This window comes from Cyprinus carpio, chromosome A25, assembly GCF_018340385.1.
Source record: "Cyprinus carpio isolate SPL01 chromosome A25, ASM1834038v1, whole genome shotgun sequence".
NCBI lineage: Eukaryota > Metazoa > Chordata > Actinopteri > Cypriniformes > Cyprinidae > Cyprinus > Cyprinus carpio.
In genome coordinates, this window is record NC_056596.1 from 11,871,728 (window position 1) to 11,884,753 (window position 13,026).

Here is a 13,026-nt window from a genome sequence, read left to right on the forward strand (position 1 = left end):
GCATAGAGGCAAAATCTGAAAAAAGAAGAAAAAAAGGCATTCTATATAGCACACATTTATGGTTATTATATATGTGGAAATACTACTTTATAGAAGAAAATATAACTATTTTGGATTTACAGGAATCCAAAAATCTGAGACAAGTTACTGACAAGTTATACAAAGTTATTTATTTACTTACAATGAAAAACAGCAAACCTTTGTTTTTCTGGTATAATTAAAATTTGGAATGTCAGACTTTTGGACTATCACAACACCTATTTTATAAATATATGATTTTGATAACATTTATTGTTAATAATAAATAAAATATATATAATCAATTAAAAAAAAAATCCATATTTGTTTTTGTTTATATCATACAAAATGTACTGAATTGATTTATTTCTAAAGTAGACCTATAATTTTGACCTATATTTTTAAGTTTATTTATATATTTTATTTAAATGTAATTTATTTCATTACATTGAACAATAAAAAGTTGTCTATATATATATATATAAATATTATAATATAATGTTATAATATTATATATACATAAAAATAAAAAAGGTAATTTAAATAAAAACAAACATATAATTTATATATATATATATATATATATATATATATATATATATATATATATATATATATATATATATATATTAAATCAATTTCTCTACATCATACAAAAGGTATCTGAATTGCGTTATTTCAAAAGTAGGCATATACATTTTGAGTTACACAAAATGATTAGAGGAAATATAAATTTTTATGGTGACTTTTTCTACCTTGCAGTTTAGGAAAGTAGTGCTTTATCTCACGACTCCTGACCCCATCAAAGTGACCAGACCATTATTATTATTATTATATGCAGTATCGCCTTTGATGTCTTTCCATAACAGTTCCCTCTGGAAACTCCACAATGCAATCTGCCCTGTCTATCATGCAACCGGCAATACATGTGAAAGCATGTGAGACCTGCTATGGAAAAAAGTGTTTTTCAACGTGTGTGGCATTTGGAATCTTTTCATCCACTGAATTGAGCAGAGAGACTTTCCGATTGTATCACATTAATGGAATTTGAAAACAGCTCTGGTGTATTTAAGAAGAGAGTTTTACATCATAAAAGTAAAAAAAAAAAAATAAATAAAAAAAAAAAAAATACCTCAAGCAAGCAAAATCTAGGAAATTTGGCAACTTTTAAATAGATTCACCTCAGAAGAGAAAGTGGCCACGATTTTGGATATCAATGTACGTCGAAGCAAACATATTTCACATTGTGGTTTATTGGAATCATGACCCTTGAATGCTTAAAATGAATTATAACCCCTCAGTGTCTCTTGCGGTCCTTTTGTTTGTGACCACTGAGTCGCAGGCCAGTAATGCTCATTTGGCTTTCTCCCACATGCCATAAAAAGTCCACACAGGGCTGTGATTGTTTCCTTTTGGACCAAATGCCACAGTGACATAAACAGTTTCCTTTGTCCAATTGAAAACTCTGCACATTTATTTTTGATTTATTTTTTTGCTAAAAGGTCCATGTCAGAATGTGTTTTATTCACTTAGACAAAGAGTTTTAGTTCCTCAAGAAGCTCCTGAGGGTTTACAGACACACATCTCCTACTCTATGGAAAAGGTAAGAGGGAATGGAAACTGAATCAAAATGAAAAACACAATCATGAAAAAGACATTCTGTATTTGCAAATGTTAAAGAAAACAGAGCTGAGATGCCACAACCAAATTTATATGCAAGTACTAAAGAACAGAGATGGTTGAAAAAGGATGTTTTCTATATTTCAGAGAGAGAATGAGGGAGGAAAACAATGCTTAGATTGTTCATATACACCCAGTAAAGCATTATTATGTTAGGGGATCCTGATGCACATTTAACTCAGGTTCTGTTACAAATACAGTTGGGTCCATATATATGTACTGTGAAACATCGGATTTTAAACTGTATCTATATTCCCTTTGGGAGAACTAACAGTATTTTTTCTGGTTCATTAAATGCTTATTTATGCACAAGTACAGCATTAGCATTTGTGCTACATGGCTAAACACCTAAAGAACAGCATTTTTGGTGGCTGTGTTGAACTGTGGTGACTCAGAATTCTGATTAACATCTACTCAGGGTGCATGTTCAGTCCTGCAGGCCACTATGCTTTGGGTAGCATTTTTTTTTTTAAATCTGACATATGAGCTCTGGATTTTTTCAGATACTCTATAGTTTTCTTAAATTCCAGTCTGAAAGTCTTCAGTTTTGTGGACCTGATGCTGAGCTGTAAGCCTGAAGAGGATGAATCTTTCATTTCAAGCAAAATCCATTGAGGTGAAGATGAAAAAACACAAGTTAATTTGGATACTTTCCAAATGTATAAATTATCCATTTTCACTTTGAAAACTTCAGTTGATATATAAAGACTTAAAGACCATTCACAACAAGGACAACTATCATTTTTTTTTTACAGCTGATGAACAATAAAAAAATGACAACAAATCAGAATTTATTTTGGATCTTTGGTTTAAAGGGATACTCCATCCCAAAATGAAAATTTTGTCATTAATCACTTACCCCCATGTCGTTCCAAACCCGTAAAAGCTTAATTCGTCTTTGGAACACAATTTAAGATATTTTGAATGAAAACCGGCAGGCTTGTAACTGTCCCATAGACTGCCAAATAAATAACAGTGTCAAGGTCCAGGAAAGTATGAAAAGCATCGTCAGAATAGTCCATCTCCCATCAGTGATTCAACCGTAATGTTATGAAGCGACGACAATACTTTTTGTATGCGAATAAAACTAAAATAACGACTTTATTCAACAATTTGTCTCCTCTGTGTCATTTTACATAAGCATAGCACCATTTTGGCGAATCTGAGCTGTATGCATTCTGCGTACGGTCTTCTGTGTCAGCTGCGACACAGGATGTGCTGTTTTCTTTCAAATCAAAGCGTAAATATATGTAGAAAATGTATCCTTATGGCACGGCTGACTTGGAGTGAATGAGCCTTTAGACTCAAGAGACCTGAAATTGGTTTCACTTAATCTGCACTTATTTTGCTGATAATGTAATGATTTCCCCCCCATTCAATTATAAATAAAGAAAAACTGAAGCATTTTCACTAGTGATCTCAAACTTTTGGTACCACTCAATTATTCGTGATTCTATATGCAAATAGCAATTATAAAATAATAGCCCATGGATCCTTATAAATATTAATAGTACTTAAATTGAAGCATTTGTTACTGGGCAAATTACTTTGCCAAGTTGAGATAAAAGGAGTTTATGGGATAATTGCTTTTGGATGTTTATATATATTGATTTTACTTAACCTTGTCCTTTGCCAAGTTGAGATACAAGGAGTTTAAAAATTAATGTGGTGCACAATTTCACAATCCCATAGGTTTGGGGACCCATTTTTGTCTTGAATAATCATCCAATTTTGAACAGGTAATTTGCTCATTCTCAAAAATCATATTTATTTGACATTATAAAAAAGGCTGGGTCTGTTAATGTAATGGCTATAACAGAGTTTCACTTTGACACAAATTGTTGCGATTTCCCTTAGGATGCAATCAAAGATTTAGGATAATGCTGATGACGGGGAAACAGGAGGGACTGTGGGCTGTTCCATTGTGTGAACATCAAAACAGCTCAATTAGGCTTTTCAAAAGCGACCTTTAAACAAACTCAAAGGTTTTTCATGTTCTCGTACAACAAACAGCAATTTGGCAGGTCCAACAATCACATAATTCCCCTTCAGGGCAGCTGAGGAGGGAGACTGCAAATAGTACATACAGTGTGTGTGTGACAAAGATGAGAGTCGCTCACACACAGGGAAGAGTTCACAGGGAACTCATTAACGCATTCAAGCGTCTATCACAGGCGGTGACCTAGAAATGAGGGACAATTCCACAAAAGGAATAACAAGACAATAAAGCCCTTAATTTCCATGGATGGCATCCACTCAATCAGATGGATCCAATTAGAAAAGATGCTAAAAACCGGACAGCCATTATAAGTATGGGCACTATCCCAGCCCAAACACCTAAAACTGTTCCCATCAGTGTAAACATTGTCTGGGAAGATATGCATAACTTGCAAAATTAAGAAATGGCATAGTAAATCTTGCATAAGAAATTAAGAGATGCCCGAATAATATGTAATATAGGATTAAAAAATGAGACAAAGAATGAATATAGTCTTTTCAGGACCCAACAACATCTCAAGTATGCATTGTAGTGGCATGAAGTACTCATCATTCATGAAATATTAATATGACACATGCCATTCAAAAGAATGACTGTTTGTTTGTGCCTATGAATCATTTATTAGGCCGAAGTGGGTCTGAATGATGCAATCCACTTAAATATTAATGAGAATGTCATCAATGAACAGAGAACATTAAAATAAAATACAAGCTAATCTTCTTCATGATCTAAACATAATTTAATCAGGTACTCAAAGTCATGAGTCAAAGATAGAGAATATACAGAGAAGATGGAGTCAATGCTGTAAATTATGATTATATCACTTTTGCATTAATTTAATCAGGTACTCAAAGTCACGAGTCAAAGAAGTTTTAAAAAATTTCAAATGTTTTTGTCCATACAGTCAATGGGGTCCAAAACATTGGTCATTTTTTAAAATATCTTTAGTGCTCCACAGAAGAAAGTTACTCCAGTCTTCAGTGTCACATTGTCCATCAGAATGCATTCTTCCCAAAATCAGTCACTTGAGATTTCATTTCTGTTATGATGCTGCCTTCCAAGGAAGCTGTGTAGGAAGCATACAGCAAAGTGGCTCACCAGGTTTTGGTGACAAGCTTAAATGTATAGTAAAAGAGATGGGATTATTCCTCAAGCAATGCAAAAGTACAACTTTCCTTTGACACTAAATGGCCAATAAGCAACCGGACCACAATAACGAAACTCCAGCTGTCCTGTTAAGCCAAACAGGCTTCCTACATCTTTCTCCACATTCACAATCCAGTCCGCACTTCTGTCCGTGAGGTCATGGAATCCGCTTGTGTATGAATGCCCAATGTTGAACTGGCCACAGCATTAAACAATAGCCTCTGTGTGCTAGGAAAGTACTGTATTGCATTGATGACCCACAGGCCTGTGAACTTACCACTGAAGGAAAAACTGATTTGTTAGGATCTCCAAGTCTTCAATTTACCAACGCAAACTGAATAGAAAGAAAAATTCTCAAAATTCTAAACACGATCTCCAGGGCAGGTTCACTTCATAAAAATCAAGTTAATCTCAAACATCTGTAAAAATAAAAAAATCTTCTTAAGACCTTCCAATTTGTTGTTGTTGTTTTTGTTTTGTTTTGTTTTTTTATTAAAGTGACATGTCTTGGCTAAACAGCTTCTTCAGTGCTTTCCAGTGGCTGAAGAGTGTCACAAATTCATCTGCTAGAAAATACAGAATGAATTTAATACTTACAAAGCACAGGATCTAGGCTTAACATTGAACCGATTCACAAGAATCGCCAATTTCCACAACACCAAAACATACTACGAACAACCATTTTCTATTACCATCCATAAGCGCCTTTTTTGTTCAAAGACACTTTGAACAAAAACACAAATACACCAAATTAAAATGAAAAAAAAAAAAAAAAAAAGATATAGGTGTAAGAAAATAGTGCAAATTTTAACAAATGCATGTGAGTTAATTTATAATTCTTCTAGGCTTCCTATAAACTTCCAAGAAACTACTCATGGTACGCATGTCTTCTTTTGTAAACATCAATAGGCTGTTGCATCTTTAAGACCATGTTGCCTGTCATAAATGTGTGGCTCTTTGTCCCTATTTTCACAAGATAAAATATCCAGTTTGTGGGAATCTCTCCCAAAACAAAGTCGAATAAAAACAGAAACGGCACAAAATTGCACAGCCTGTGAAAACAATATATTTTAACTGGTTTATTCTGTAAATCTAAGCCCTTCTTAATGTTTAGCCCTTAGGTAAGGTACAACTTTAGCAGTGCGTTGCCGCTATTGGGAAGGTAGATGGATCCCTGCGAACTACAGTGCTGTAAGGTGAAAGCTCCAGCTCGGTGGTGCTGTCCTGATCGTTGTCATCACTGTTGGGCTCGGAAGACTTTGGTGGGCCGCACTCCTCAAAACAGCAGCAGCAGCAGTCCAGGAAGGCTTTGCTGAAGGGCCGACAGAGCACCAGAAGCAGGACAGGTGTAATCGCGGACTTGAAGAACAGCATCATCTGACTCACCAGATGTAAGATATCCAGCGTGCGCTGTGGCACGCCTGTAGCCATGTAGACTGACACGATGTTGCTGATGTTCTCTGGAATGATGCAAAAGCCATACAGGATAGCCAAAGCAACCACGATGCAGTTCATTTGGCTTTCCAGTTGGATCTGCTTGCGGTTGCCTCGGACGCTGGTTCGCTCAGCCTTGCGGATTTTGCGTGCGGTCACCACCGAGCTGATGATGGTGAAGAGGGTGGGCAGGCAAAAGTAGCAGCCGAAGTACCACCACAGGCGAGCGCTGTTGTAGGTGAGTCCGAGCACGTAAAGCGTGTCCGGGAGAGCCGTGGAGATTCGGATTACACAATGTTCGCAAGGTATCACCTCTGGAGGCTCGCGCTCCTCTCTCACCAGTTGCCGGATGAGGAGCTCAGGCAGGGCGAGGAGCAGAGCACCAAGCCAGATCACGGTTAGCTTGGCTGCAGTGGAGATGCAGTTTTCAATCATCTCGTAGTACAGCTGGACATTGCTTGCGGCACGGAAACGGTCAATGCACAAAGCACAAAGAGTGAAGGTAGTTACTCCTAAAGATGCCACCTGCAAGGTAAAGGAGATGTGTGGTCATTATAAATAAACTTTTAGAAAATCCATCCACTGAAAAACCTGGACAAAAAGTGGATCAAGGAACATTCCAGGTTCTATTGGATAGTTTACCCAAAAAATTAAAGTTCTGTCATCATTCTCTCACCCTCAAGTTGTTCCTGTATGAGTTTCTTTCTTCTGATGAGCAAAAAATAATATGTTTTGAAGAATGTTGGTAACCAAGCAATTGACGGTAGCCACTGAATTGAAAAAATATATATACTATGGAAATCAATGGCTACTGTTTGGATACCAACATTATTACTCATACAGTAATAGTTTGGAACAACTTAAGTGTGAGTAAATGATGACAAACTTGTGACAAAATCTGGGTTAAACCCAAAGTATACTTCGTTTTTGTACATCTGAACGAGCAGCCTTTCAAAGTATACTCTATTTGAGGTGTACGTGAATGCAGGCAGTCGACACGTGCTATAGAGAGCTTCATCTTTTCCCAGTGTCTGCTCTATTTTTCTCCAGAAGTTATGACCAAAAAAAAGAAAAAAAAAAGTCTTTGTTATCTTTTAAACTAAAGCTGCTGCTATCTCATAGCCCCCTTACACAAGGGCTTGTCAATACAGGCAACAGTTATTATTGCAGTCTCTGCTATTTTATTGTTGTTGTTGTTTCATCTCTTTAGTTTATGGTGCGCATACAGTTTACTATTTTGATGACAAAATTTGTCACATGTATGCGTGAAAAAAAAAAAATTAATCTGGCCTTTACAGTGACGCACTTACAATTGGAGTGAATCTGACCAATTCGTAAACTTTTAAACACACAATAGTATAGTCACAAGACATACAGTAAATATTATGTCCATTAACATGATTTTAATGTGAAAAAAAGTTCACTAGAGCATGGCACTAGCAACACCAAGGTAATGGGTTTAATTCCCAGGGAAGGCAACAAATGTGTACAGTACCTTGGATGCAATGTAAGCTGCTTTGGATAAAAGTGCCTGCTAAATGCATAAATGTAAATGACAACATAACACCTAAAATGTCAAGAACAAACTCAAATACTACATATACGTTTTTAAAAAAAAATATTTTAACAGAAGAATTAATTTAAGTGCTTTTATAAAATTATTAGAATTTCTGCATTTGAATCCTCTAAAAAAAAAAAAAGTTAAAAGAATAATAAGGAACAAGCGACAAGTTACTAATGAATTAGTAATCAACGTTAAGCCACAAAGGCTGTCGGTTGAGAATAACTTGTCATGAACCCCTGAGCCAGTGGAACAACAAGGAAATTCAATCCCACTAGATGTGCATCAAAACCACAGCCTTTCAATTTAAGGCCATCGACTTCATTGTTAGGTTGAAGCATTTTGATCAAGTTAGCGGGTTGTTCTGAATCTAGGGTGTAGGTCCTGGTGCTCTGTAGTGTGTCAGGAGATTAAAGCCACAATTATGGGACCAGTCAGGTCAATTCCTCAGAAACACATGATACATTCTGAATGCTATCCCAGGGGCAATACCACTATCTCTTTGTGTCTGCTGAAGAGACACTCCCCCTTACTGAGGAAGGCAAAACACAGCCAAGATGTCGGTTCTGACCTACACGTATAACATTTGCACTGAATTCCTACACATCCACTTTCACACATATAGCCTTCTTGTTAATTTAACAGCATTTTTCATTTTAAAATGTGCGAACATCTCCCATTGTTAAAATGCCAACAAATCACCTCTGAAAATTTGCCGGCTTAAGAATGTTGCAAGAAAAATCAAGCTCATGCTTCATTTTATATGATAACAAAGCCATATGTTTAGCAGTTTGAACTTGTACAAAATGCATTTAGGGCGCTTTGACATATGAAGTCTGTCAAGAGGCTGAATCACAAAGTTAAGTAGTTGACGCAAAACTTGCAAGTCAAAAATTGTTGTTATCTTACATTGTGGGAAACTGGACACACACTGAACATTTTAGCTTTTGCAATCTCAACACTGCCACAAAAGGTGCTATAGCTGTATTGGTGTGAATATCTTTTTAAGTCAGTTTCTCTTTCAAGTCAACAACTGTCCTGGCTGAGAAACAGTTTGACAAAAAAAATCTTGCTAAGCTCAAGTTTGTTAAAGTCAATATGCACTGTATATTGCAACTTACTTGACTAATAACAGATTATGGTTTACCAGAACAGACATTTGAAGGAAACTTTAACGTCTCCCTGGAGTACTGTGCTTTATTACTAGCAAACAAATATTAAAAGTGTCTCTAGCATAAATGTTCTTTCATTTCAGATTTAAACGACATCAAGTTAACACTTTTAATGCTCACACGCAATACAAGCTAACAGATAAAATGACGAATAATGGTGTGAATAGCAGATGTGGTGAATTCACCAGAAAGGGTAAACAGCTTCATGAGTGAAAGTGGGATTATGTTTGAGAACCAGCTAGACTAAGTCTAACTCAATAGAGCATAGAGCTGGATATAGGTTGCATTAAACCATAAGAGATGGAATGGCATGCAACATTCTAATATGTGATGTACAGTATGTGACCAAATGTTTCTTATTAACTTGTTTATCCAAACTGATTTCCTATATTACTATTTTACAGTTTTAGTATCAACTGTAATTAGCATACTCATTTTCAAATTGTAGGTCTAATACCAAGGCTATCACACATCAGTAACACAGACCGCATTTCAGTCATCCGTCAAAAGTGACCGACCAAAGTTTTACCTCAATGTATGGAACGATTTTACAGGAGAATTCCCCAAGGAGCCAATCCTTAGTGAGTTCATGGAATATAACAAGTGGCAAGCAGAAAAACAGGATGACAAAATCCCACAGCGCGAGGTTGGCCAGCAAGGAGTTTGAAATGCTTCTCATGTAGTAATTGTGGCACACTATGCACATGATTGCTATATTCCCAAGAATCCCCACAGTGAAAATGAGGATGGAGATGCACAGTACAGCATATGCACCGTACGATTCACCTGTCACAGGGTAAAACGGGTTCTTCACCCCTGGAGTTTTTGACCGTGTATTAAAGGGAATGAACGGGGTGAAGTCTTCCTCATAGTCCTCCACAGGTGAGGTGCCCCATTCAGGGATAGACGTGAGCTCAGAGGGAGAGTCTGTAGGCTGGATCTGCGCCACAGGCTTCGGCATCGACTCGACGCGCTCCAATTCATTTATGGTTTGATTCCTGTCAGACTCCGTCACTCTTTTCTGTCGACGATAACGACGTTTTACGCGAATTTCGTCGTGCATTTCCCTCAGAAATGATTTTGTTTTCCCATATTTGTCCATTTGGTCAGTTCTTTCGTACTTCTGCCTGGAAGACGCTCTTACCGTTGTGTCATCGCTCCCATTCACCAAGTTTATCGTAGTCCTGGTCGATGAAAGCACATTTGTAGGTTTCTTACCCGTTTCATGACTGATTTTATTTAAAGTTACACGTCGTTCATGCCCGTCTGTGCTGATTTCAAGCACTTGATAGGATGAAGCGATTTCTGACGTTAAATCTGTCGAATTATTGCTAAGCGCGAGAACTACTGAGAGTTCACAACAACTGAGCAAACTAAATACAGTTAAAATGTGCATTTCCATTGCGAAAATATCCAAATTCTGATGATTCCAGTATTGTTAAGGCAAAGCTGTAGAACAAACATCAAGCTTCGTCTCGTTCGCTGGTCTTTTGGCTAGATGAACATATCCAGTTTCCATTTTTTTTTTTTATCCCAGGAGTAATATTATAACAGCAGAATTGTGATGGAAAAAAAATTGGAAATACTTGGTAAAACAGGTGACTAGCCAAACAATTAAAAACTAGTCATAAATATTTACTAGCGTTTCGTCTAACAGGAAAATTTTACATGTCAGGGCCAAGAGCTTCCAGCATCTCGATAAAGTAAGAATCCTTGAGTGTTGATGGGCTCCTGATGCAGCTCTGTGATATGAAGCTCTGTCAGGGAGGCGCCGCTTTCACAGAATACAACACAGTGAATGCGCCACATAGTGGACTGAGACAGAACTGCAATGTGTTTCTAGCAACGAGCACCGGCTGTCGATGCTCACCAGTTACTTCACTTCAGATGACTTGTTAAATGATGACACATACAGGTCTAAGCAGAACAAGTAGGCAGAAAAGAGTTTTGTACTTTATACTCTATAGAACTAGTTATTATTTTAACTGGAAATCAGTGGGAATACCGCAGAAAAGAATGAACAGATGTATTATAAATATAAAGCTGTTATGGATTGTGTTTGACCATAACATATTTACATTTCTCAACACAAAACATTTCTGGCAACTCCCTTTTTCTTGTTCATCGCAGGTGGCCATCTATGATCTCTTTGCTCTATTCTTCTCTAATTTCTGTGTTAGTGATATGCCTGGGTCAGCTTTTTTGAAAACTGACATGACGTTATTTTGACCTTAGCCACTGATTTTGAAGTCCTTGTTTGTGACCACTTTTCCCACTTTTTTATTAGATAAAAAATAATTAAAATTCTAAATAAAAATAAAATGAAATGTATTTTAAAATGTTATAATATTAGTAATTAATGTAATTCTTCTGTATGAATAAGTGATTAAGAATGTTAGCACACAGAAACATTGGATATTTAAAGTGGCACCTACAAAATTGTTCTTAGTCTATATATATTTAATTACAATAAAATATACTTTTACTCAGTGCAGGGTTATCATATTTAACTAAAACTAAGGCTAAAATTAAAATAAAAAACAATTAACAAAACATTTTTTGTTACTTGAAATAAAATAAATGTTAAGTTAAATCAAAGATAAAAACCTTTTTAATTCAGCTAGTTACTGTACCAAGGCAACATTTCTCATTTTAGTTTAGCTTAACCTGATGTGCAAAAATAACTTCTAAAAACTAATCTAAAAATAAAAACTCATTCAAAATGTTAAAAAAAATTGCAATAGTATTTCAGTGATATTGAGATAACACTTTGTGGTGCTGTACAGCAAAATTCAAATCATTTTCATTAGTTTCATTAGTTTTGACAGTATTGAAATTAGATTAGAGAAATGTTTTAAATCCAAAATAAATTAATTAATAAAAATTATACATCTCAGGTAAAATATAGCCATAAATAGTCAAAATGAATGATGTAATTGTTTTTTTTTTTAAAAAGTACCTTCTGCAACTGCCTGTTCATCCCAGATCTCCACTCCCAGTAAACACTAGGTTTTGAAATGTGTTCAGAGAGCACTGCTTACACCTGAGACACACACAAATATCCGTTTAACTGCATACAGACATAATCGTATCCTTCCCTGGGGTTTGTCATAAGCTGTTTTCATGATAATAGAGGTACACTTTGAACAACAGGGGATTTTGCAATGTATCAGGTAGGCCTGTCCTCTTACCCATAATATATTTTGTCTCCAGAGAACAGGAAGGGAGCTGTGAGATCCAGAACAGTCTTCCTGCCGTTCACTGATCTCAGGGAAACCAGGTTTTTGTAATCTCGTGATAACATGCAAATCTCATCCAGCATTGTTCCTGTAGATACTGTGCATTATTTGTAAATGAAAATTCAAATATATATACAGTATATAAAAATGCTTCTTCTTTTCAGTCAGAGTTTAGTCTTTCACAGAATCCTGGAAGACTTTAGGAACATCTTTCCTGTCACATACAAAAAAAAAAAGTAGAAAAAGTAGACTACAAAAGGTTGGGGTTGGTAAGATTTATAATATTTGGAAAGAAGTCTCTTATGCTCATCGAGGGAGGAATTTTTAATTGCACTGTAATTACTTGCACTGATGACCAAAAGCTTGGAATAATGACATTATCTTTAATCGTCTTTAAACTCACAAAGATGGCATTTATTTATTCAAAAACATGTGAAGACAGTACTGTCAAATACTATTTCAATTTAAAATAGCTCTATTCTATTTTTTTCCCTGTGATGCCAAAGCTGAATTTATTTTGATTCAAAATACAATAAAAACAGTAATATTGTCAAATATTTTTTTTTTACAATTTAAAATAACCATTATCTAATTTATTTTAAAATATAATTTATTCCTGTGATACAAAGCTGAATTTTCAACTCCAATCTTCAGTGTCACATGATCCTTCAGAAATTATTCTAATATGATGATTTGCTCCTCAAGATACATTTCTTATTATTATTAATGATGAAAACAGTTGTGCTGTTTAACATTTTTGTGGAAACCAAGCTATTT

The 13,026-nt window shown here is 35.7% G+C and overlaps 1 protein-coding gene across 1 annotated transcript; it reads right to left on the minus strand.

Moving 5' to 3' along the window:
• Positions 1-4,594: 4,594 nt before the first annotated feature.
• On the minus strand, positions 4,595-10,853 carry LOC109063195 (prosaposin receptor GPR37-like). Its single transcript, XM_042715540.1, has 2 exons — positions 9,540-10,853; positions 4,595-6,802 (listed from the first exon to the last, which is right to left on the minus strand). Exons 1-2 carry the CDS (start codon positions 10,410-10,412, stop codon positions 5,978-5,980), a joined length of 1,698 nt encoding a protein of 565 aa, XP_042571474.1. The 5' UTR covers positions 10,413-10,853; the 3' UTR covers positions 4,595-5,977.
• Between the last annotated feature and the right edge of the window lie 2,173 nt (positions 10,854-13,026).

What these genes read in the sequence shown, in the direction of transcription:
- LOC109063195 (XM_042715540.1), bottom strand. Translation starts at nt 10,412, where the DNA reads ATGGAAATGCACATTTTAACTGTATTTAGTTTGCTCAGTTGTTGTGAA. An exon ending in AAATCGTTCCATACATTGAG is followed by an intron (nt 6,803 to 9,539) that starts GTAAAACTTTGG and finishes TTTACCTTGCAG; the next exon opens with GTGGCATCTTTAGGAGTAAC.